Genomic DNA, 26,697 nt, shown 5'->3' on the forward strand with positions numbered 1-26,697 from the left:
TATTTACCCATCTCAAAAGGGTGATTGTCATACACTGATATATAATGCTGCTTACTAACACTTTTTCCATTGCAAAATATTATCTTCATCTTTAATAATAATCACATAACTAGTTGCCCAAAATGTGATTGTCCATTTTATATTATTTTTAATTTCAATACAGAGTTCTATTTAAAAAAATCTGTTATATAAACGTCTGAGATTACAGTACACTTTCCTAATGGAGCTCGTGTCTGATTTTGATCATATGTGATTGTGACTAGAATGCCAAGTAGCAATGATGACCTCTATTCAGCAGAAATACATAGGCAACTCCTATTGCATTCTTACAACTGGGTCAAAGGACGATTCACGCCAATTACACTTTATACATAATTCACATTTTACCTGGTTTGGAAAAAAATTCACATTTATTTACTGTCAAACAGGTGTTAAACTTTACATTGGTTATTAGTGATGGGCTCATTAACAGTTTTACACAAAGGGATGAAAAAAGCAGAATTTTGCTGAAAATTTACATTTCGTTAGATCTTTATCATAAAATAAATTACTAAATATAGGCAGAAGGAATATGGAAGAGTAATATTTGTTTTATTTTATTTTAAAAAGGACAGGCACCTTTTGTTCACCAGAAAGTTTGAGAGAAGTGTCCAGTGTCCCCATTAGCCCTCCCCGCCCCACCCTGGGTAAAGAATGAACAGGGAATTGATTTATAATCTTGGCTAGATTTTACCGAATTTGTGCAAGGTATGGCATAACTGGCTTCGAAGAGAAATTCTTCTGTGGAAATTATGTTCTTTTGGCAATAAAAAACAATCAATCAAACATAATCAAAAATTAATTTGTCAAAGCAGAACACTGTTTACAGTGAAAAATAAGTGAAAACAGGTAGAACTTGGATTTTAAACATACTACAGTACTATGAACAAAGTGTAAGAAAAAACAGCTTATAACATATGTGCAACCAAGAGCTCTTCACAATATTTTCTTCAAACTCTTTAAAATTATTTTTAATAATTATATTTCAGTTGGACACAAATGTATTTATTTACCCTAGCAATAGAACAAAATATAATTTCTTTAGCCATCTTTCATGAGAACAGTTCATTGTACAGTTGAGGAAATATAGGAAATAAGGCCTGTGGCTTGATTGCTAGTGGTTAGACATGTTTTCAATCTTTGCCTTAATGGAAAAGATTTGCAGTGAACTGCAAACTGATGCAGAATCTCTCTCTCCTGCTTTTGAAAGTCTTGTCAGGAATAATAAGGTACAGTAAATTTGTCCCACAGGATTTTAGAGCCTACGTCTTGTATATAATACAATGCAGGCCTACCCAAAAAAAAGAGGGGGGTGCAGCCATATTTACAAATATAGTTCACAAACTGCTGCAGTAAAATGGCTGGAAAGTTTTCGTTGGTTTGTTTCACAATTTTGTTAAACTCAGCAGCAGAGGATATCTTAAAATACCTTGTTAGTACCTCTTCTCTTTGTAACAAATAATTCATTTTCGTATACTCTGTGTATATACAAAGTTTTTGTTTTATAAAAATTCACAGAACTGCAAGGTCCAGTCATCCCCTTAACACCAGAGAACCACAGGGTGAACAGAATTGTCTCTTTGAGCAGATACGAGGGAGGCCAATAAAGTCTTTTTAATACTTGTATGTGACGTTTAGTACTTCTTTGCTACACTATTAAAGACTTGTCACTAGTTGCATTTGTCCTTCCCTAACATCTCCTTCTGGAATACATCCTTCTTTGTTAATGGGAATTATATAGCCATCACTATTGCCCCTGCTGATCTGATAGTACATCTGAAGCTGATGGCCAGCTCCAAGATTTGGCATGCTTTTGTAGTAAATGTCTTCATTCTCACTCCTCCTGGAGGGAGAGAGATCTTCTTCAACGTCAGGGCTGCTCTCTGGATACGGAGAGTCTCTAAGATTGGGCATGCTAGTGTAAAGGGAGTCTCTGTTGGGGGATTGTAGGTGGTCTTCAGCCTCAGCTGTCAGCTGTGAGCCGTAGCTGTCAGTTCCTTCAGTCTTCACTTTCTTCTGGGGCTGGTACAGAAGCGAGTGAGTCCGTTGGGGAATGAGTGGCGCCTCAAGCTCCTTATGGTGAAGCTCCAGCCCTGGGTTGTCACTGTGCATCAAAGATGAAGCATCCGCCACAATTGCGTCATCTTCGCTACTGCTCCCGCCAATCACAGCTTTGGCTGGTAGTGTGCGCTCCATGTTGTGGTTCTTGCTGCTGCCCCGCAGGTTGTTGTGAACTAATTCTGAAATGATCATTTTTTCAAAAGCAGTATCATTCAGGCTTAGTCCACAGTCTACAACTTGCACACTGTCATTATAATCTCCATTGCGCAATGAGTAGCTGTTGTTGAAATTACCATTTAGCGGTAGAGTATCCATGGCACTTGTATCCCTGGCATTGTTCAGTGAATGTCCTGAAACAGAAAAGGGACAGTTTGGGTTACGATATGGCACTCTTTTTACTTATTTTCTTTTTGTAAAAAACTCTTTAATGTAGTTCAGGACAAAGTTGTACTTGGAAGTAAGACTTGAGAAAAGTTAGGTTATTGAACATTCCCAACTGTAAACAGTTGCACACCTTATAGGAAAGATGTATTTAAAAAAAATAATACTGATTTCCCATGGGGTGGAGTTGAATTTTAATTTAGAATTTTAGGGGGAACTCTGGGATTCTCATTTCATAATTTAATATCAGTTTTATGACTCTCCCACAAGGAACTGTTCACTCCATGCCCTTGCATATGTAATGCAAAGCAATTTATTTGTAAACATTTGCATTTTAAAGTACAACACCATGATCAGAAAAATAAAATTAACAGAATTTGTCCTAAACGACACTAAATTAAAAAGGAATTAGGCCACATACAAAACTGAAGGTAAATGTATAACATAAACCCACGTAACTGGCAAGCAACTACTTTAACAACATTTCTAACCGTTCCTTTTTTTCTGGAGATGAAGTAAAGAAAAGAATGAAAAAAAATGGACAAATACGAAGAATTTATGTTAAACAAGGACAGCCAACTTTCACACTAAAGGGACATGGGCCCACAAGCACCATCCAACAACACGATAGACAGCAGGTGGAATGACTCACTTTGACAACTCACATCATGTCTGTCTGCTCAGGCTATCTGGCCTAAGAGTAGCTGATATATAAAAGAAAGTAAAATGATTTATTGTAACATGATGAAGAATTACTAAGCTTCTCAGCAACTTAGTCAGAGCAAGGGTTCAGCAAATTAGATTACTAGCAATAACAGCTTTTTTCCCACTTAATGTAATTTTTTGCACTAATATTGTTCGGGCTTCTAAAGGTCGAAGTTCACTTGCAGTCTGCATCAGTCACAGTGACAGCACTGAATGAACCAGTATAGTCAATTAAGACTTAGGCCCACAGACACCATGGGCATGCAGTTCAAATGCAGAAATGTTAGGAATTTCTGTAAGCATGGGTCACAGAAATTAAACCAAAGAATAAATATTAACTGTGGAATGGGAGGAGGAAATCAGCCATGGCTGAAATCTTTTAACTGCTGGAGGAATGACAGATTGGGTAAGTCTGTTAGAGATATGAAAAGAAGTTTAAGGAAAAAAATTGGAATCTTATGGTGACAATTCTGCATTAAAGAAATGTATTTTCTATAGACACAAAGACATGTAAACTACAAAATCACAATGCTTCCCAGGCAAAGAAAAACAAAGAGTTTTGAAAGAAACTGAAAAGCCTGTTGTATCTTGGAAAGTTAGATTGTTTGTTAGTGGATTCCTAGAAAATCAGTTTAACTACAAATATGACTGGAAAAAAAGAAAGAATGAAGTGATGTTACTGGAATGAAACTGATCACTGTGAGGCTGTTGCATCATATGCAAGGCTTGGAGGAGTATAGGGAAAAACTTTTGTTTGAAAAAGATTACAGATTTTCTTGTTTTGCCTTGTTCCACACTTAAAACTGCAGCTTACCCTAGGAAAATTCAAGTTTTTTCGGAATTTTTTTTAAAAAGCAAAGTGATATGTTTTTGCCATGAGACTGTTTTGGTAGCAGAATACTAATTTTGAGCTAAATTCTCCTTTTGAAAAATGTGCAAGTAATTTTGTACTGTGCGATTCCAGCCTGCCATGTGTACCGAATTAGACAAAGTGACGATGGTTGTTTGAAAGGCCTCTTTAAGCTTTGATTAAACAACTTCGTAGCTTTGTAACTTCATATATGTTTCAAGATCTTAGATGCATGGAACATATGGCATTTATAAGAGTGAGGCAAACACATGGACCACATGCTGGCATTCATTTCCCTAATGAAAGTGATTTATTTTTACAATTTTGTTCTCTGTGCTCTGCTAAATAGATACCAAAACATATTTGATAACCCAAAGTGAGAGTTCTGTGATATACTGCAGAGTTAAGCACTCTAGAATATACTTTGACTGGTTTGAAGAGGCAAGTTTTGTTGCCCATGATCAGGTAATTCACTTATAATCTTTCCATAGCCTGTAGCAAGATTACTGTGGGAATGTAGAAATGTAAGTAAATTATTAAGCATTTTTGCTAGACATTGCTTTGGTTTTAAACAGCAAATTATTTCAGCATTGCGTATCCTCGTTTACCAATAGGGTTTGCTGTACAGACCTTGTGTTAATTTTCCAAAAAGCACCATTTGAATGTGAAAACATTTCAGTTGCAAATTGTGAACCACTTGCCCGCTGAGTCTACTTCATGAACACTAGTTATGTTTTAATTGTGCCCATTAAAAACCATGCTGAAAAAATTTACATTTGATAGGCAAAGTTAAGTTTTACTCCCATACTTGTCTCTCTGTAGGTTGCTAGAGGAAAGCATAAGGAAAGTAAGAAAACAAGAGAATGAAAATAGAAACTGTAGTTCAGTTAAAAGAGAAGTTTGAAATAAAAATCAAAACAAGATTTTATGTTCTCCATATAGTCAAAGATTTAACACTGAGTTTTAATTACACTAGGAGTAATTAATTATCTGACTCATCAAAACTAACTACTAAATATATATTAATTTATGAATTGCTCAGCAGTTAAGAAAAGCAATTGGATAATATCACAACAAAAATTAGGTTAGTGATGACACCCTTATGTCCCAGAGAACTAAACTGTTCTGATCATAACCTCAAGATTCTGCTAAGGAAATAAACTAACATAAAGCTGCACTATACTATAGTTTGGCTCTGTATTTGATGCTGGATGCAATTTTCTATACCAGGGTATCCAAAGGTGTCAAGATGCCTTGAATTGCTTTATTATCTAATCAGCTCCATAAGCAGGTTTTTCTTAGCAAGATTTAGAGTCAACTGAACCTTATATTGCATAGATATGATACCTCTAAGTGATATATATCTTGAAGATGGGCTCTCGGACCATGTGGTGTCAGTCCTGTAATAGTATATTAAGATTTATGCCACCTGTGTTAAAAACATGGATAATTATTGGTAAATACTATTATGGCAAAGGCATTACTATAATATAGTGCAGTTTTACAAGCCTGGCATTGGCAACACTAAGTATTTCTTAAACTGACAGAAATTCAGAATGCAGGACTAAGTTATGCAACTTGAGCTTCTATCTAGCAAAAAGAAAGGACTCAGACTAAAGAAAAATAATTTTTTTTACAGTAAGTATAAGCACACCTGGTGAGTTAAACACAGGAGCTGAAGGGGCATTACATACAACTGTTTCAGCGAGCAATGTGTTATAGGGGTTGTTAGTGCCGTGTGGTCGAAGAAGAGGGTTTGTTAGTAGGTAATTGCCAGTCATTCCTAAAGCAAAGAAACAGAAAAAGAGACATCAGTTCTTTAATTTTATTCTGACAGTTTCTGTAACTTTTTTTTTTTATTCATCATGAGTCATGTAGAACTTGTCAAATGTAATTCGGCTGAAAATTTCTGAATGTATTTGAACTACTAATTTGAAGGAAGAGAGAGAAAATGTAGTTAAATTTCAGTAATTCACAGGTGCTGTCCAAATCCCCAAAGTAAACACCTGCTGAGAATGACATTTACTGATTTACACAAAAATAACATTTAAAAAGAATAGCAGTTAAACGCACAGGGATCCATGTTCTATTTGAAGATGTTACAACTTAATCAAGAACCTTGAACACTGTGGTCCAGAACTGAAAAATCCAAATTTTATTAATTTAGAGATGTTGGACAATCCCTTATGAAAACATCTGGGTTATTACTAACCTTCTAAAAGCAGAGGGGAGGTGAAAGGGAATAATTTCTTTAAAGAAAGACAAGGAATGACAAACTGCAACAAGCCTTTCTTAGAATATGCAAAAGCACACATGCTGAGGAGAAGAAAAAATGTTTTGCTATAAGAAATTAGACCATTCACATGTTCTTTTAGGATAGATTCATGCTGCAACAATATCGGTTAGGTTTTAAAAATAAATGTTAAATGTCTACATTTCTCTAACAATTGTCTAAGCGAGATAACAGAAAACATTAAATGAGCGAATGAACTGATATTTTACTAATTTTAAACTTTAATGTATCACCATTTACAGAAGATTTCAAGTAATTATTAGACAAAGTTTCAGCATAATTTGTTAAAAACTAAATGTTTAAAAACCAGTTAATTTGGCTGTGTGACTTCTAGTTTTTAAATCTGTAGGAAAACTAGTCAGAATAATGAAGAAACATTATGCTAAAATCTTTGACTGAAAACATGACTTTAAACACCTCATTAAGGTAAAATTCAACTTATGTTGTATTGAGATGTACAACTGCATCAGGATTAATGTTATCTGAATACATTACATGTCCAAAGAGCTAAAAAACATCCAAGTTTTCAGACTATATTTAAATGTATTAGAGTCTCATTCAGGCAATAGCCAAAGATATTGTATTTTAAATATTAATGCCGTTATCCTACTAGAGATATTTTATTCTAGGTAGCAGAAATTCCTGGAGTTCAGAGAATTCTTTTATTGACAGATTATGCTAATTTTCTTTGACAGTGGTTTAATTTAGTTAACAATTAGATTACTTTTTACCCTAACTTGTAAAAGTTGCTATTTGGACACAATGAGAAATATAATTCCAATGCATTTTCATATTACAATATATTACAACTTCTCCAGTATGTTTTCATTTTAAGCACCTGCAGCAGAGCACCCACAGGGGTACTTCTCGAAGAACCCCAGTTGTGCACAAGCTTAAGTACCCTCTCCATATTTTTGGTCAATTTTATCCTAAAGCTTCATTTTAAAAAATGAAAAAAGCCCTTGTTAATCAGTAAATTAGTTTGTTTCGATTTGTGTCAATCAGATGGCCATGTTGTAACTAAAATACTTTTCTGAGCTTGGCATGGTGGCACAAGGGAAAGGGGTTCATCTGCTCATGGCACCTTCCCTCGAAAGGACCCTGTGCCTGTTGTCTAGTGGTATGGTTGTTAGGGTGCAACTCCCCATTGCCTCTGGCCTTTGAATTAGCTGGAGGCCATGGCATAGGCAGAGAAATCCTGCGGACTGAAGGGCTTCAAAGACTATGAGGTCCCAGGCTGGCTTGTGCTGGCCTCTGCATGGTATACCTCTTCCCAGCAGCAACAAACTCCTCTTCTACCACCCAGCAATTGGTTAATTTTAGTTCACCAGACTCTAGAGTAGATGGGATTAAGGTGGATGGCAGTTCACTGACTTTAGCCTACTCTTGTATTTGGGATAAGGAAGAAATTTTACCCTGAGCAGAACAGAAATGGTGGTTGGTTTGTTTTTTTGTGTTCCTCATTTCCAACGTTCAGCAGTTAGGACAAGAGATTAGTTTGTAGGTTGACAGTAAAAGGGTTTGCTGGTTGTGGCTCTTCAGGGTTTTAAAATTGGAACAGAGCAGCATCTATGTAGGGTGTTAGATTTGGTAGCACGAATAGAAGTTTTGATACTGTCTTTCTCAGTTTTGCCAATTTAGCAGGAGTCTGTTGCAGTGCCTTCAGGTTCATATGCTCTTTTCTCACAATGTGGGTGTAGAATTGAGAAAAGGTGAAGATAGGGTATAAATAGGGGAAAGGGGCATAGTGAAAGGTTACTGGATTCAGCTTTAATACAGGAAAATCATTAGGATATCAACCTCCATGAGAGAAAGTTTGGTGAGGGGAGAAAAAATTCTGGTTAGAGCTCTCCTCCCTTTTGGGTGGGCATGGCCATGAGCATGAGTTTGGGGCCTTCACAAATGTCACATAGAGCTATATGGACTAGAGATGCTGGCTAGAGATGCAGTTTGAGTTAAACAATTAATAAAGTTGTGGCCATCAGAAGCTTACAAATCTAGATTATATGGTTGTGTGCTTTTGGGCCATCACACATGGCAGATGCAATGTTATCTGTCACAGAAAGGATAAAAACTTTACTGAAAAAAAATCTTTACAGATGTCTTTTGCATAGAAATGGTGTCAATTTGATTTCACTGGGAACATTTCTGAGTCTAAAAATCATAGTCTCAAATATACATTAAAAATGTTACTGCACTGGTATGTCTGTTTCAGATTTAACCTATAAAGATTAGGAAAGTATTAAAATTAAGTTTTTGCTTTTAAACTAAATTATTGATGAAACTTATTAAAACATTTCCCATGAATAGAGAAAGTCAACTGCTATAGTGAATGGGCAAACTGAGTGAACAAGATTTTAAAATGTGCTCATGGAAGACTATAATTTTAGAGAACATTTGTTTGAGAGTTTTTTTTCCCCAACACAAATTCGTTTCAACTCTGATCTGTCAAATAATACTGAATCTAAGTCATCTAAAATTGAAATGTTCCCAGTGACTGACCTTGATTAAGTGTTGAAGTGCTGTTGATGTCACCTGAGATAAAGGAAGATTCAGATTGTTTTCTCACAGTGTCGTTCCACATCCTTCTTATACGACTCTGTTAATGTAAAGCAGTGAGACATAAACATTGCATTTTAGGTCACAAACAGTTTTTCCCTTTCATCTGTCATCATGTGAAGCATCTACATTGCTTCTGGCTCTAAACTAAATAATTTCTTTAGCCCAGAGTGAATCTATGGCTCCTTTGTTATAAAAAGTCTAGTCTACTAAATGCCAATTAGATAAAACATGATGGTATCCTTGCCAGTCCCGTAATTGAAAAAAAGGGGAAAAAATGATGTTTGTATAAGAACAAACTAAAAGGATCTACCATGCAAAAACATGTATTTGCCACCTAGATCATTATAATGAGAAGACAGTTAGTGCATATGAATGGAACATGTCTCAGTACGCTTTTATAAATAAGGTTAATTAGAAGATGCTGTCAAAGTCTGTTACCTGAGTGCCAGAGGAATAGCGAGCACTAGTTCTTGTTGTCGATGCCTTCACTGAACTGTGGGGGCTCTCAGTTGGTAGTCCACCACAGCAATAGGAATGTCGGAAGCACTTGCCATATTCCTTACGTACCTGCAGATGAACAATGGGGATATTAAAAAAAATAGATGCACAATAAATATGTCACTTGAGATAAGGATGTGACTTTTGCATTCCAATAGTCCAAACGTTCATCAAGCAACAATAAACAGCTCTTGCTTACTGTGCCAACGACCACTGTTTTAGGAAAAAAAGAGATATTTCCCCCACTTCAGTTGATATTGCTATTGAATAAATCTTAGTTACCAACCATAATCTATTAATGAATTTTAAACAAATTTCTGTATAGGAGATTTTCCTCATTTTGATGCAATTGATCACCTTGTAATTCAAGTTATTTATAGGTTGTTTTTTTTAAAGGCCTCCTATCATAGATCCATATATAAACAAGATTACTGCACATCTGTGCTTTTGCACAATTTCTCTTTTATGGAATGACTGTTTTGCGCAGGAATAAATAAAACGTTCTTTGATAAACTGATTGGGTTGGCATTTTTCCTCACTCTTTAGGCTTTCCAGTTTTTAGGTTTTGCTGCAAAAACATTGAGTCCGGTTTCCTGACATCATATACTGGATATTACAATGTAATTGCTATTTACGTTCGTTGGTGTTATATACCCAGAAATGGAAGGAGAACCTTACAATTTAGGGAGAATGTTATATGAATTGTAAGGTCTATGAACACATTTTTATAATTTTTATAAAAAGTTTACTATATGTAATCCAAACATAACGGCTTATTAATATAGCCATAGCTGCTTCTGTCATGTGTGAAATTTTCAAATAAAATTGCCCTAATCTATGCTGGGAGCAAACTACATCAGTGAAAACTCTGCCATAACGTCTCAGTGCCAAGTTTTGGATTGTAGAATTCAGGCTACGAGGTAACAATAGAATTATTGTATGGACACAAGAATTACAATCTTTATTGCTATATATGTTTGCTGACTCCAGAAGTTTGAACTCTGAAACTTCAGTTGTTTTAAATGAGACTTTTGTATCAATAGAGATTAAGAAAAGCTAAGTAAGGATGTCAGAATTTGGCCTATGAGGAGTTACCTTCTGTTTCTAAATGAACGCCTGGATGTTGCAGCTTTCTAATTAGATGTATTGATGTTCATTAATACTAAAGTCATCAGAACTATTTTACAGAGCATTTATTTCCCTCAAATGTGTTCACTGACAACCGGTTCTAAGTAACGTAATCATTCTTATCCTGGCAGCACTGCATGGATCAGGAAAAGACACTAAGTAAGTGAGTCTCATTTGTCTAAATTCATCTGGGTGCTAAGGCTCCTAAATTCCCAAGTGACTTTTAAAAATGAGACTTGAGCTCCTCAGTCACCTAGAAACTTCTGCTAAGTTTACCTGGCCTTTGAATGTATGTGTGAATGAGAGAGATTGTATGAGAAAAGGTAAAATTTACCCATGGAGTATTGAAACCCATGACGAATTAATGCATTTTTTTCACATAACTCAGGCTTTGCTTTCAAAACCCCAAGTCGTTTATTCATAGAGTAGTACATGGTTTTACCATGATGCTTTTATGGAAGCATGAACAGGATGCAAATTTGACTATTTAACTTAAACATCAGTTTTTCAGTCAAAAGATACTAACTTACACATTTTGGAAAGGAAAGCTATACTGTATATACTTTAAATGAATCCATCTATACCTACTTAGAAAAATATAATCACAGATACACAATTAGAATGGGGTTAAGTTCATAAAAATGTAAAGTTTTTATCATTAAATGACATAACACCTAAGGAAAATGTATTTCTGAACATTAATGGATATTAAATGCTCTGAAACCCTACCTAACAAGGACAATAGCAATCAAAACTATATTTTACCCAAATACCACCCTCCAGGGCCGGTTTTGCCTAATGCCTATATTGCTGTGAATGTACATTATCTGTCAATACTGCACATTTCACTGTCATTATTTCTAAATTATAGCCTGTTCAAAACTGATGGAAGTAACAGCACTATCATCTTGTCAGGACTGGAAACATAATAGTTTTCACTTCCACAATTCTATTTCTCTGTTCAATTTAGTGACCAACTAGTAATAACAGAATAAAAAGACTACATTAGCTATGCGGACAGGGACAAGATGATGATATCCAGTGAAAGGCACTGAAACTTTTAAACCTTAAATGGCAGCTTTAGCATTCTGTTCGGTATAAATCTTCTTAATCTAGGTTAAAGTTGTTCATACTTGACCGGTACTTTAATATTGCTTGACTCCACTTAATATAGAAACAATGCATGATTGTAGTTGGAAATAAAACAGCAATGCGTCTTTGGTTTTCAAATCCTACACAAGCAGCAAAAAGGCAACATTTTAAGATACCCTAAATGTAGAAATTACTTGCATCTTTTCTACATTTACATTTTTCCCCTCTTCTATGTTCAATCCCATCTCTGACTATGGTTTTCCCTTTCTGAATGTGTAAGGAGTGCTTTAGCTAACTTGATAAAAATTTCTCTCTATTCCGGTTCTCTGCCTAAAACATGTTGTAACAGTTTGCATGAAAGAAGTTGTATAAATCAAATTAAGAAACACACAAAGTTAAGTGGTGAGCTTGCACAATTTAAATCACAAGAATGATACTTTGCATTTACACAGCACCCCTTTCATCCAAGGGTCTCAAACCACTTTACAAGCATTAAGTTAATTAAGTCCCCTGTGAGGTACATATAACAGAAGCTGATGATTATAAGTTCCAAAATGTAAATTGGTTAAAATACCTAGTGGCTAAATATCTATTGTAAATTGGCTAAAATTATTTCAAAATGATTACATTTATGAAAAACTAACAACTATAATTTTTCATTTTTCTTACCCTTCTCCCCTCCCTTTGTTACCACTTCTGGTTTACCTTCATTTGCTTTACTACTCTGATGCAGACTGTAAGCTTTATGGTACACATGCCATTTTTTGCTAGAGTAATACATATGCAATAACAACACACACAGGGGCAGCTCAGGATATTGTTAAAAGGATATTCAGCTTTAAACCTGTAGGCTGATAGATTGAATCTAACCTAGGGTCAGTAGTTTACATGAATTTACAAGTAAGCCTACTCCACAGTCTTTGGGGCAGTCAACAGTTTTTAAAATACAAAAGTTATGAACTTTGAAAAATTCCCTTCCATCTCACATACCCACCTACCACTAATGACCACACTTTTTTTACCATCTGTTGGTGTTCAGCATGAAATTAATTTTGGGATCTCAGTTGATTCTGAAATGAACAGGTATCCATATTGCAGCCTCCACCCAACACCACTGGTACTACCTGACACCTCTCAAGAGAGAGAGCAAGGACATTTTTCTGATACAGAGGATGTGCTACCCCCTCAAACCTAGAAGTGATCGCCTCCAGGTTGAGACACATCTAAGCTGAAAATGAGGCTGTGATTGCAGCATGGGTAGGCATACCCACACTAGCTTTACTCTAGCTGGCATGAGTAACACTGGTAGTGAGAAAGTGGTGGTGCAGGATTCAGCAAGGACTAGCTGCCCACTCCAGGCCTACTGGGGACTCTGGGTATGTACTCAGGTTGCTGGCCCACACCAGGATCTGTGCCGTTGTGTCTTCACTGCCATGTTACCTGCACTAGCTAGATTAAACTAAACTAATAGGGATATGCCTGCCTGCACTGCACCAAACCTTCATTTGCAGTGTAGCCATACCCATTGACATTGTAAATGCCTGGAAGTTTGCACCGCCAATGTTTGATGCTTTAACTGTTCTGGGAGTAAATAAAGGCCATTAGTCTCCAGTGCTGTAAATCCAGGATGCTTTAAAAAAAAATTACGAAATATTTATAAATGTAAAATGTACACATACTACCACAGGTAGACATATGTAGTAACTTTCATCCAAGAATCTTAGACTCTTTAAGAAACATTAACTTAGCCTTGCAACACCCCTGCAGTGTAAATATTAATACCCATTTTACAATTGCCTGAACCACAGAGTAGTTAAATGACTTGCCCAAGGGCACACAGCAAGTCATTTGCTGCAAACAGAACCAATGGTCTCTGACTCCCAGTCCCCTGCTATTGATCTAACCACTAGAAGACAGTCCTTCCCTTGAAATTATACTCTATTTCTCATTTTTCTTCACTGCTATTTCTTTTCTAAAAATATCAGGCTACTGAAGAGGTATAAACCATGTGTTTGTTTTCAGTAACTTACTTTCTTTTGAAGGGCACAATGAAAGATGAAAATAAACATTCCCTGGAAAGCATTAAACACTGTGAAGAGATATGTCATCACAACTGTCTCCTCATTGATGAACAGCAGGCCAAATGACCATGTTAGGCCAAGAAGACACAGGAGAGCAAATGCACCCAAGACCCAGGACCTGTAAAAGAAAATTAATTTTAGTAACATTGCTGATAAAAATGCATACCGACAACTCCAATATTAACATTTCAGTTGCTGCAGTTGACTTTTACTAGGTTCACATTCAAATGCAAAACATCCTTGGCTTTAACCTTTCATCTATTAAAGAAAGAACAATTCCATTTGGTACTTTTATTCTCCAGTGGAAACAGCAACAGTAGATATGACCTTTTTCTTATTCAAGAACTGCACAAGATGTCAAAACTATTTTAAAATGCAAAGGTGTAGCACAAGTCCCAGCTACCCCATTGCTTTATCTGTACTTTTACAAAGGAGTTTGAGAAGTCTAGCTTAACCGCTAACTGAGCCCTATATTTTAAAAACAGTGGTGCTTTTCATATGTCACCAAATAATCTAACATAAATACACAAAGGTTAAACAGCAGAGTAAAAACCTAGAACCTAAAGCTTTAACTTCTGGTAAACTCAGCTGAACTAAAGCTAGGTGATCTAACTTCTACATGGAGCCTTGCTGAAATGTGACAAAAATATGGATACATCTACAAACTAAAGTCTGTGAGAGAGATTCCAACATGACTAGTTTAAGGAAAAAGGAATTGTGGAGAACAGCACAGAATGAACAGGAAAAGGATTTTAGTCAGTGCATTCCACATCTAACTAATGATCTTACTTGATAAATGGTTTATTATCTTCATAGCTAGAAAGCATTATAAGCAGAAAAGAGAAACAAAATTATTAGACAGAATTGTAACAGAAATTAATATGAAAGCATTTTTTGTATTTTATATAAAATTAGTCAAAATTAGGAAATTCAAAGTGCAGTGGCAAGCAATTTAAAATCATAAAGGCATATAATAGTTAAAAATACTTTAGCAAATTAGATATTTCCAAACTAGTTAATTAAAATTAAGGGCGATCCACAATATTGACCGAGTTTGTAAAGTTAAAAAAATCATGCTAGAAATTTGTTAATGTAGGGTTCTATCTTACCCAGGTAAGTCCGTATTATAGTAGCCATCACAAACACGGTAATTACTGGTGTGGATGAGAAGACAGAAAGAGGAAAAGGAAGAAAAGAGAGATGCTAAAGATTAGCTCTCTCTCATCATGCAACATGCAATGAAGCTGATACTGACCTATCTATAACATCTGGTTTGCAATGTTAACCTTACTGTAAACCTGCCTTTGCCATTTTCAGTATTCAAAACAAATCTGTAGGACCTTTCCATCACCAACCCTTAATGTTCTAAGTTACACCATCCCTTCAAAGAGTTTATAGCAAAAGCCTTCCATTTGAAAAGACACTAAATAGCATACACTAAAAGACTATCGAAACAAGCAACAGCTGTAGGATTCTTATTAATTACATAACACTTGCATTACTCTCCAAAAGGGATACTGAAATACAGCACCAAGATAAAGTAAACATTTGTTCAATTAGCATGAAAACAACAGATAATCTTCAAGTTAACAATAGTAATGGAGTCATTTCTCTTGGGAGAGCTAAATTACAAATGGAAACTGCTCAGAATCCCTAAAATAAAAAAGCCATTTAACAAAACAAACTTAACATAATCATATCAGCCATGCAAACAGGAACATCATTTTGAACTACATTTTAAATGCAAATGAAATTACCATTTTGCTATGGAATTTCCATGAAGATATTGAAATAATTTCATGGCACTAATTCCAGTCTGAAATGACCTAATTTCGACCAGTGGTCTAATTTCGACATTATGGTAACAATGTAACAAAAGCAAGATTGGTACAGTTTCTTTCTAACTGACATTGGTAGTTGCTGGGAGACAAAGCCCTGTGTTTCTAATGGAGAGTAGCTTTCAATCAGTTTAGTAATCAGAAATAATCATAGTTCTCATGCTTGAACACAAAGCACTTACTTAATGTTTTCCAACCTGCTAGAGTCTGGTTTCAGCGTGTTTGAGTGCTTCACCATTTTGCACAATGTGATCACCAGGAAGATAAGATTCAGCTGTCAAAACAGATAAGAATGAAATTAAACTACTTTAACTAACAGGTTGAGTAATGAAGATGTTACAGACATATAAAAAAAAACCCTATGGTTTATTTTCAAGTACATTTAGGTGATGGTAGTGATATTTGGAGTGTTTCACCTCTAGGATGCTGGTTCAAATATGGAAAAGAAATAACATTTTCAAAGTCCCACTTTTACCCAAAATCTAGCCACCCCAATCTTCTTACACAATCTGCCTTTGCCATATTTAACTTGTTGGTATGAATTTAACATTTTCAGCTTAACTCTGCCCCACTGAACATCACTATCTAAAGTTACATTAAAACACCCACCACTTTACTGACTTGTGGTCCTCCTCATTGCTACCATTCTTTCCACTCACCAGCACTCATTCCATCCTTCCTTCCCCCTTCAATCCCCTCCTGCTCTTGCTAGTTCCAGCCCTTCTACACCCACCCTTCTTCATTCCTTCTTGCCCTCACAAGTACTGCTCTTCTCTGGAAAACAAGTTTAAAAATTGTTTCAATGTAATAAACGAAAACTTTAAAACCTAGAAGAGACCGCAAGGGCCCCTAATTTAAACAATTTCATACACACTTTCTCCATCCATGTACTGTCTGGATATTGTTTAATTTAGATTACAGCTAATTGTGCCAAGTGCTGCGCTGTTTTATACGTCTGAAATGCCATTCATGCCATGGCGGAAGATAATGAATATTTTCAAGTACAAAGACTATGAAAATTACCAAGTGTAATGGGGGAGGCAAGGAGGGAGGAGTTCCCTTTACACAAGCAGCAGACAGGTTCCCTACCTAGATCTGTACCTTCCAGAGGATACACTTTTTGGGACAAGGTCTTTGTTCTTCTAAATCTGAAAGTGACTGGCACGTTTTGGAAGTTACCATGATATAAGTAATAATAGTGCTTAGGAAAGCACTGGGTTGGGGGTTCTGGACCTGGAGGTGGACTCAGAACCACAGGGATCTGCCAGATAAGAGACCAGACCCCTCGGTGTGCGCCATCTAACTGGAAATGCACATTCCTTTGCAGACCAGTAGTAAAGCTCAGCTGTAAGCTTAACTGCCCTAATGAGCTAACCTGGAGTATCCTGCAATGTGTCAGCTGGATGCTTCCTGCATCAGATACCCACAGGTAAGGCTTAGCTCCTGAACAGCTACAGTAACTGGAGATCTTTGAGATGTGTTGTCCCTATAGGTATTCGCTGTGAGTATGGATGCACTCCATGCACCCTATCTTGGAAATTCTTCACTAGCAGTGTCTGGCAGTTTGAACCTTTTGCCTCCTCATGCTCTCGTCCAGGGGCATAAGGGATGGCATGGCTTGACTGCCTCTCCAATTCCTACTCTACTGCTAATCCCAAGCAGAGGGGAAGGATAGTGGGTCATGAATACCCACAGAGATATTATATCTTGAAGAATAAGCTAAGGAACTTGCTAATGCTTCAGTCTGAGCATATTGACTGCTAAATATGTGAATGGAGCCCCAAATTGCCTTGTACAGATCTTCGAGGTTGGGATTCCTTGTGGAGGCCAACCAGAGCAGTTTGAGCTCTGGTGGAATGAGCCTTGACATACTGAGGAGGAGGGGCTTCAGCAAACTGATAGCAGAGGAGGATGCAGCTGGAAATCCACTTGAGAGTCTTTGGGGAGATATTGGCTCTCCTTTCATCCTCTCAGCAAAGGTGATGAATAACCTTGGAGATCTTCTAAAGTGCTGTATTCTGTACAGACAGAAGGTCAGAGCACGGCATACATCTAAGGAGTAGAGCTTTCTCTCCTATCTAATATTGTGTAGCTTTGGTTAAAGTACAGGTGGATTGTCTGGTTCAAGTAAAAGTCAGATGGAACTTTGGGGATAAACTTGGGATGCAATCTCAGAGATACTTTGTCTCTATGAAAGATCATATAAGGGATGGGGTAAGAGGGGACACCGTACAGGCCCCAAGCTCACTCACTTTCCTGGCTGAGGTGATAGCCATTAGGAAAGCCACCTTCACAGATAAGAGGAAGCAGGAGGCCAAGAGTTCAAATGGCAAAATCATAAGTGCCAATAACACCAGATTCATATCCCAAGTAGGCAGACATTTTGATACTTGCAGGAATGTTCTGACAATACCTTTTAAAAATTTTACTGTTGTGGGGTAGAATAAAACAAAGCAGTTCTCCACCATTAGGGGAGATAAAAAAGCATTAATGGCTGCTAAATGTACCTGCAGTGAACTGATGGATAGGCCTGATGGCTTCAAGAAGAAAAGATAGTCCAGGATGATAGGAATCCCTTATGCCTCTGAGGCAACTGATACCTCTCCCACTACAAGGAGAATCACTTTCGTTTGGCAGCATAACACTTTCTTGTAGAGGGTTATGATGGAGAAGAATGGACTCGATTTCCTCTGAGCAGGATCTCTCTAAATCCATTCCCCATCCACCATCCAGGCTGTCAGATGGAGGGATACCCTCACTTGTGTGTCATTGCTTGCGATGGTTGGTCCTGACTCCATTGGTCCTGTGACAGTAGGTTTGGAGACGGCAGTAGGTAAATGTGCTGGCAGAAGGCGATCTGCAGAGCCAAGGTGCACCACGACAGTCATGGCTACCACAGTATTATTAAAGTTACTGTTGTTTTGTCCAACTCGATCTTTCCGAATATGTGAGGTAGAAGGGAGACGATAGGGAAGGACTATATCAACAGGTCTGACCATTGCACTAGGAAGGCATCCCCTCTGGAGCTGTGCCCCGTGTTTCTCGAGAACAATAGACTGGGCACTTCTTGTTTCCACTGGGTGGCAAAGCGGTCCCATGATGGGAATCCTCACTGACAAAAAATACACCAACAAGTGGAGCTCCCAACTCGTGATCCTTGTGAAAATGCCTGCTGCATCTCTCTGCTCAGGATTTCTTCATTCCTGGTACGTGCATTATAGTGAGGATGATCTGATGCTGGATGCACCAATTTCAGAGCTGGACAGCCTCCCCCAAGAGTGGTATGGACCTTGATCCCCTATGTTCATTTATGTAATAAACCAGAGATGTTGTCCAGCCTGACCTGGACAAGAGAGGATCGGAATTGCTTTCATGCCTACCAGCAGTTCAAGAAGTTTGATGTGGAATGTGGACTCTTATAGAGGACGTGGGTGATCAGGCCTAGTGGTGAAGGAGAGAGTTCGGCATATCAGTTAGAACTAGGTCCAGGGTAGGCAGAGACCAGGAAACGAGCCAAAAGTCAATTCTTAGCGAGACAGAAGCCAAATGCCAGAACTGGAGGTTCAGCCAGAGTCATAAGCCAGAGACAGTCTGAAGCCAGAGGAGAGCAGGAGCAGGGACTGGAAGCCGGCTGAAGCAGGACAGGAACAAGGTTTGGAACAAGCAGCAGCAGGGACAGGAACAAGTGCAAGTACAGCTGTGGGTATGTTGGTCAGCTGCTGAACTGCTATGGGAGCCAAGCTTATAAGCAGCTAGACTAGCAGCCAATCAGGGCTCTGACCACTCAGAGTTTTAAGGTTGCCTAGCAGTTAGTCAGGGAACAGGCCAGCAGCTGTTCCTAGGTAGTCTGGTCTGTGACAGTCAGGAACCCTGAGCTGTGTAGTTTGTCCAGGTGCACTCCCCAGGCTAGTAGAGACACATCTGCAATGATGCCTTTGTGGGTGGGGAGGGAGCAAAGGGGAACCACCACACAGTGTCCTCCTCCCACCAGGTGCGAGATGTTCAGAAGCTGGGAGGAAGTGAGATTCTCTTGTCCATGGAATCCCTGTTTGAAAGCTAGGCCTTTCTCGGCCAAGCCTGGACACTGTGCAGGTAGGTGTAGCCTGGCAAAGGGGGTCACATAGTTGCAGCTGCCATGTGGCCTTGGCTGACCAAGCAGGACCAGACTGTTGTCTGAGGATTGAGATAAATGCTGAGGTCTCTTATTGTGAGGAATGTGTCTAAGTAGGGAAATATACATTAGAGTTGCTGGCGCACGTGCACACCTACCATCGTCGTGACCTTTGCAAAAATCCTCGGGGCTGTTGCAAGGCCAAAAGCGAACACCTTGTACTGGGTTTAGTGCTCTAAACCCACTGAAAAGCATGGGAATCACCTGCGGGTTTGCAGAATGTCTATATAAAAATAAGCACCTTAAATTGAGAGCCAAATACCAGTCTCCTTCATTTAGAGAGGGGTTTATAGCAACTAGGGTAATCATCCTGAATTTTATGTGGTGGATGAAGACATTCAACTGCCTGAGGTCCAGAATGAGTCTCTAGTGCCCTTTCTTTTTGGGGATCAGGAAGCATTTGGAGAAAAAGCCATTCCCCCTGTGTTGAGGAATCATGAACTCTAACAGCCCCCTAGCTGGATTAGGCAGTCCACCTCCTATTTGAGATTCCTCTCATGAGAGGGCTCCCAGAAGGGGGATTTGGAGAAGAGGTGAACAGAAACTTGATCATGTAACCAGCTGAAATGATGTCTAAGATCCATTTTGTCTGAGGTTAAAATCTGCCACATCAGAAGGAAAGGGGAGGTGACTTATTGTAACTCATGGTTCTTCGAGATTTGTGCTCCCTATCTGGATTACATCATGGGTATGCATGTGCGCCACATGCGGGAGCCAGAACTGTTGAAAGAAATGTCCGTTGACCCGCGGGCATTCCTTGCGTTGTCCATGTGGTGTGTTCAAGGTCTTATATGTCTGCACAGGTCAACACCCTCTCAGTTTCCTCTTACACCCATGCATCGAGCCCTAAGTAGAGGGGAGGGGAAGCGGGATTGGAATCCAGATAAGGACCACACATCTCGAAGAACCATCAGTTACAGTAAGTAACCTCCCTTTCTTCTTCGAGTGATGGTCCCTATGTGGATTCCATCGTGGGAGCGTAGCTAGCAGTAACCAGCATGGAGGCGAGGCTAGTGTCTGCTGCATCTACTGCTGCCTGGAAGGCAACTTTGGAGGACAGCTTGCCTTCCTTTATTAAGGCCTTAAATTCTATGCGTTTGTCCGCTGGCAATAAGGTCCAGAATTCTGCTAGTCTAGAGTAAGACTGGAAGACATATTTTGTCAGTATGGCTTGGTTGCTGGCTATACGAAATTGAAGGCCCGCCAAAAAGTACACCTTGCGGCCAACAAGATCTAGCTTTTTTGCAATTTGGCCTGGAGGGGTTACTCTAAGGTGCTGCTGCTTGGCCTGCTGCACTGCAGCTTGAACCATCAATGAGTTAAGTGGTAGGTGCATAAAAAGGAAGTCTGCATTTGTGGCCGGTACCAGGTATCTGCATTTGGCCCGTTTGGGTGTTAGCACACAGGAAGTTGGGGTGTGCCAGATCACTTCCACTGGCTGTAAGACAGCTTTATAGATCAGTAGCGCTATCCTAGTTGGGCCAGACGGTTGAAGGATGTTCGAGAATTCATCCTGTGATTCTGTGACGTCTTCCGCTGTAAGTTTTAGAGTTGTTGCCATGCGTCGTAGAAGCCCTGGTATTGTGCCTGATCATCTGGTGGGGATGCAAATGGCGGAATGATGGAATTGTTCAGTGACGACGAGACTCCTATAGGAGTGGCGGATCCATCAGCCCCAACGGATCAAGTGGTACCAGATGTACTATGGCTCCTGTGTATTCCCCAGATATTGAAGATGCGGTGTATACTGACGGGGGATGACAGGTTGTTGCCCGGTCATAATAGGAGTCCCGACCTCTGCCGGGGGGGGGGGGGGGGGGTGGGTCTATCCGAGCTTGCATAAAGGTCCTCAGGATATCTAAACCACTGTTGTGGCATTTAGAGTAACATATAGTGCCATCTTGGGCTATGCTGTGGGGAGAAATGGTGCTCTGGTTCAGAGGACCAGTCAGATTCCGACGGCTCCGGTAGTGGCGGTGTTGTTGGTACATGTGGAACCGGTGGAGGTTGCGAAGCCTGTGCTAGCTGTGTTGTCGGCCAAGGGTGTGGGACCATATGTGGTTGTGGGCCTGGCAGTACCGGTGGAACTGCAGGATATGTTCACACTGGACGGTGGTACAACAATAGTGGTTCATCGGCTAGAGATAGTGGCTGTATGTTATCTTGAAGTTCCTTGTGAGCAGTGCTTTGCACAGATCTCAAGATTTCTGCTGAGGGGTTCAGTGGAGATAGCTGTCCCAGAGTGTGTGGCGCCAGGTCTGGTGGACTCGTGGATGGTCCATAAGTCTATGGGGGCTTCAGAGGTGGACGGGCTGAAAACATGCTTCATTTTATTGTCAGCTTTACCCATTTTAGACTTCTTGCCCAGCTGATCGTGGCTCGGGAAGGGAACGTGGCATTTAGAGGTGGTTCCTCTCGGGAATCCACTCTTGTGCCCATGACTATGTTTCTTCTTATGTGACTTCATCATTGTCGACAGCTCCACCGGTACCAATGCGGCTGCTGGTGATGCTGGTACTCTGGTACGGATAGACGCTCCGGCGGGTCCATCGGTGCCACCTCTTGGTGCGCACACGGACGCATAGCTTCCTCAATAAGGAAATTTCTAAGTCTGAATTGCCTCGCTTCTCGCGTTCTCAGTGGGAAGGAGCGGCAGATGGAGCACTGTGAAATAATGTGAGATTACCCAAGCAGTATAAGCAGCACTTACTGAGAAAGATCGGGGGCACAAGGCGAAGCTCTTAAAGTCTGCCTGTTTTGGCATACTCCCCACACAACACAGGGTAGGGAAACAAACTTGGATATCTATCTAATTCTATTTTTTTGGGTTCTTTTTAGATTAACGACTTACTAACGATCTACTAATTAACTGCTAACAATGAAAACGTTTACTTGTTATTCAGGTCTGATGAGGAGAAGATGACGTTCCAACTCTAACCATGCGGTGGTAAGAGGAAACGAGGGTGTTGACCCATGCAGACATATAAGATCTTGGATGCATAATGTGGACAACCTGAGGCGTGCATGAGGGTCGATGGATACTGCTTTCAATTGTTCCAGCCCCGGCGCATACATACCCATGATGGAAACCACATAGGGACCATCACTTGAAGAACAGGCTGGGTGGCTACCAAAGCGGGGGGGGCGACAACGCGTTAGACTGATGGTGGGAAGACTGGCTGACACCTCTTTAATGTCCCATCAAAATGCCTTTTTGGTAGGTAGCTGGTCTGAAGAAAGGACGATAGTGGAGCGGTGTCTGCTGCACTGTATTCTCTGGTGCTTTCTTGATGGCTCAGAGGGCCTCTGGTAGAACGGCTGTGGGGCTGGCTGGAATGTAAGCTGTAACCAGGTGCCTGGAAGGGCCACACTGAGAATGCCGCACTCAGGGCAGACTGCAAGAAATAGGGCAGACAATCCCCAGAAATTGATGGTTTATCCTATAATTGGATTCACCAAGCCAGTAACAAAATAGCTTCTGCAATACCACACTGGTTAGCCACAAGCCAAACACAGTCCCTCTTCAGCATTCCAGCCCTTGGCTCTCATCCAGATAAACACGTTTAATATAGCGAGGGGTTATTAAAAAACCATTTCACCATATGTAAGGTTCTTATTAATCCCAAAGGATCAGACACTTACTCCCGGTCAATATGTATTTCAGATCTTACCCATATATCCTGCTGTGATCCAATCTTTAGTAAACTAACTAAAGATCTTTTATTAATAAAAGAAGAGAGTTATAAATGGTTAATAGATCATATGCATACAAATGACTGAAAAGTCCTTATATCAGGTTTGTAGCCATGATGGCATAGACTACTGGCTTGTAAAGTCTCTCTGGTAACTTCCAAAATATTGGAAGGTCCTCAGTCCAGAGTTGAAGTTGTTCCTTTTAGTTGTAAACGCACAGTCCAGAGATTTATGGCATAAAAGAGGCAAAATGGCAATGTCTCAGGTGTCTTTTTATATCCTCTGCCATGTGCATGGAAAATTACAGTCCCAAACAAAGCCTACAGTCCCTGTTTGTTGAAAGTTACTGGCTCAAGATGGAATCCTGAGCCACATGATCATATAACATCTTCACATGGTCTGCTGAATCACAGGGGGTGGCCACTGGCTCTTTGCTGCCTGGAAGAGCTCCTTGCATTCTTAGGAAGAGCTATCTGGGCAGGATGAGTTTCTTCTATGGCCCATTGTGAGACTGGAGAGTCCTTAATGGACCATCAACATACAGCTGTCTGGCCCTGATGTAGATTCTATCTGGAGGGTGTCACCCCAAGACCAAACACATTTGAGATACAAATACATAGCCAATCTTCATAACTTCAGATATAGTGATGATACATGGGTTTAATCAGGATAATCATATTTGACAGATTGTAACTTTTCCATTGACACCTTACATGATACATTGTGTATAAGATTTATGGAAATGGTGTAACGGTGGTAACAAGTATGTTATAAATGGTCACCTTTCTTATACACTGCATCACTTACACGGCACTTCAGAATATTTTCTGCAAGATGGTGGAGTGCATATTCCCCAGGAATGGAGAGTGGCATGACAGTCTTGGAGTGAGTGAAGTGACTTGCTGGATTTCTTGAAGAAAAGGCTGTTACCTTCGAAAGAGAGATCTTCAACCATCACCTGAGCATCTCTAGGGAACCCCAATGGCTGCAGCCAAGAAGCCTGCCTTATAACTATTGGTATCGCCATGGAATGGGAAGCTGTGTCTGCTATGTCCAATGATGGCTGAAAGGATGACCTGGCCACTAGCTTTCCAGAATTGCCTGGAATTGGTGCCTACACTCCTGAGCTAAGTTATTGGTCAAATCTGACAACCTGTTGTAGTTAATGAAGTTGTATTTTGACTCGAGCACCCAGTAGTTCTTGACATGGAATAGTAGACCAGATGAAGAAAAGCTCTCTTTGGCTCTTGGCTAGTTAATCATTCTGCTCCATGACAACTTATGCAACCAAAGAGTTCTGGTTTGGGAAAGAGAAGAAATATTCTGCCTCTTTAGGGCAAGCAAAATACTTCTGTTCAGCAATATTTGGGGTAGGTGCACAAGTAGCTGATGTTTGCCAAATGTCTGTAGCCAGCTCCAAAACAGCCTCATTCATAGGAAGTGCCACTTTGGAGGGTGCCATTGACAGGAGAATGTCCAGGACCATGAGGGATGGGGGGAGATCCTGAACCTCTTCCAGTGAGATCTGGGGGTTTCAGTAATCTTCTTGAGAAAGGGAGAGTAATCAGTGCCAATTGTCTTATGGCAGTGCGGCCAGAGATATATCCCGGCAAGTAGTGTCCACAGCTCTATTAGTGTTCAAGACTGTTGAATGATTTGCGGACGATGTAGTGTCTCTTTCACCAAATCCAACAGGATCAGTGACTCTGAATCTGTATATATCACCAAATCCTTGAGAGGGGCCTATCGAGGTCTGACCAGAGAATTGGAAAAAGTCATCACTGTGCAATCTGTAGATGTAGGCTTAGGCATGCAGTGTATCACTTCCTGGGCAGAGGGCAAGCACTTTTTTACTCTCCTTACTCCCTTGGAGGACTGTTTCAGAGAATTGGATGCTACTGGTAACTGTCAGACCTGGCTTGTGCTATGCGTGAACTCCAAGTGCAGCCCCTCTGGGGCATGATGGAGTCTCTCAGTCCTGAGGGAAGAGGGGATGAAGTTTTCTTCTTTGAGGACTTATGAGCCCATTTGTTTGCCTTCTTATGAGGGTATTTCTCCTTATCTTCTTCATGCTTTCATTTTTTAGAGACCCTGAGCCTGCTAGGTTCCAGTCAGTGAGACGGGGAGCGGGAGGTTCCAGGATCTGATCAAAGTCTCACAGAATGCTCCATCTGTGCCTGCAGAGTCTGAACTCCTGAGAGTGCCCACTGCAAGGGGAAAAGGAATGGCAGATCTCACTCTTCGATGGGATGTGTGATTTCCCCAAGACAATAGAGGCAGTTCTCATGCAGGTTGCTTACTGGTAAGATCCGAGGGTAGGCAAGATAAGGCTTGAAGCCTAGGACTTTGGGTATAAGTGCCCTCAGTGTTGGGAAAATTACAGATGTGGACATCTGACACCTATTAGCTAACTGTGACTAAGACGACTCATTAACAAAATACTAAAACTATTAAAAATAATAAATTATTTACAATTTTTCTACTCAGGGATTTGAGCAAGCCAGAAGCCTATGAACATAAGAAACTTCCATCCCAGGCTGAGAGTGATAGAGGCCACCCTTTACCACTTGGTTGAGAGCATGAGGTGGTGACTGGACCAGGCCAATGGACACTACTATTGAAGGATTTCCAGTTCTGGGCACATGGAATGCATGCACTCCCACAGTGAATACCCATAGGAACCAACACTTGAGGAAGAATGGCAAGATTTCACCCTATGATTCCTTGAACATGAGAAGTCTAATTGTCAATTAGACATCTGAAATATGGAAAAATGTATATTTATAGAGTAAGGTTCCAGTCCTGCAATGATATCCAAGCAGGCAGGTTCCTATCCCTGAGCCCACATAATGCTCCAATAAGTCAAAAGGGCTTCATGCAGGCTTTGCCTGTATGGATATCATTGCAGAAAAGGGGCTAACGTTACAAAAACATCTTCTTAATATTCCTTCAAATTTAGAAAATAGAACTGAAAAGTAGCCCCGTATTTTACTGAAGATGATACAGCTGTATCATGGTAGATGAAAAAGAACCTTAAAAATAAGAAACATTAAAGTACTGTACTTTCAAGACAAAGTAACTATGACAACAGAGCATATGATACTTGTTCTCCATATCTCTGTGAAACATGATATAATTTGATACATCAGCAACCAAAGAATGATAGTTCACCATCTGAAAAAGGATTTAAAAACACTGGCTCTGTAAATGCATTCTGTAACTATCAGAAAATTATTCTATCTGTACAAAAACTGTAAGCGGCATAGAGGTAACCTTGAGGAAAGACTTTTTAATCACACTTACCT

The 26,697-nt window shown here is 39.7% G+C and overlaps 1 protein-coding gene across 12 annotated transcripts in view; it reads right to left on the bottom strand.

Moving 5' to 3' along the window:
* Positions 1 to 391: 391 nt before the first annotated feature.
* Positions 392 to 26,697, bottom strand: part of ADGRL2 (adhesion G protein-coupled receptor L2) — a 200,173-nt gene continuing 173,867 nt past the window's right edge. For 3 of the 12 annotated variants that reach the window (XM_067538586.1, XM_067538584.1, XM_067538585.1), the window contains 6 exons: positions 15,711 to 15,802; positions 13,640 to 13,808; positions 9,330 to 9,458; positions 8,832 to 8,928; positions 5,691 to 5,819; positions 392 to 2,450 (listed from right to left, as the gene is read on the bottom strand). In XM_067538586.1, coding sequence (XP_067394687.1) covers positions 1,696 to 2,450; positions 5,691 to 5,819; positions 8,832 to 8,928; positions 9,330 to 9,458; positions 13,640 to 13,808; positions 15,711 to 15,802 — 1,371 coding nt within the window. In that variant the 3' untranslated portion in view covers positions 392 to 1,695. Of the gene's footprint in view, positions 2,451 to 3,133; positions 3,186 to 5,383; positions 5,466 to 5,690; positions 5,820 to 8,831; positions 8,929 to 9,329; positions 9,459 to 13,639; positions 13,809 to 14,479; positions 14,507 to 14,799; positions 14,845 to 15,710; positions 15,803 to 26,697 lie in introns of those variants that run through there. The other 9 variants (XM_067538594.1, XM_067538591.1, XM_067538587.1 and 6 more) reach the window with 7 other exon arrangements.

This window comes from Emydura macquarii, unplaced genomic scaffold, assembly GCF_026122565.2.
Source record: "Emydura macquarii macquarii isolate MOO-44397 ecotype Brisbane River unplaced genomic scaffold, CSIRO-AGI_Emac_v2 contig_480, whole genome shotgun sequence".
NCBI classification, from domain to species: Eukaryota; Metazoa; Chordata; order Testudines; family Chelidae; genus Emydura; species Emydura macquarii.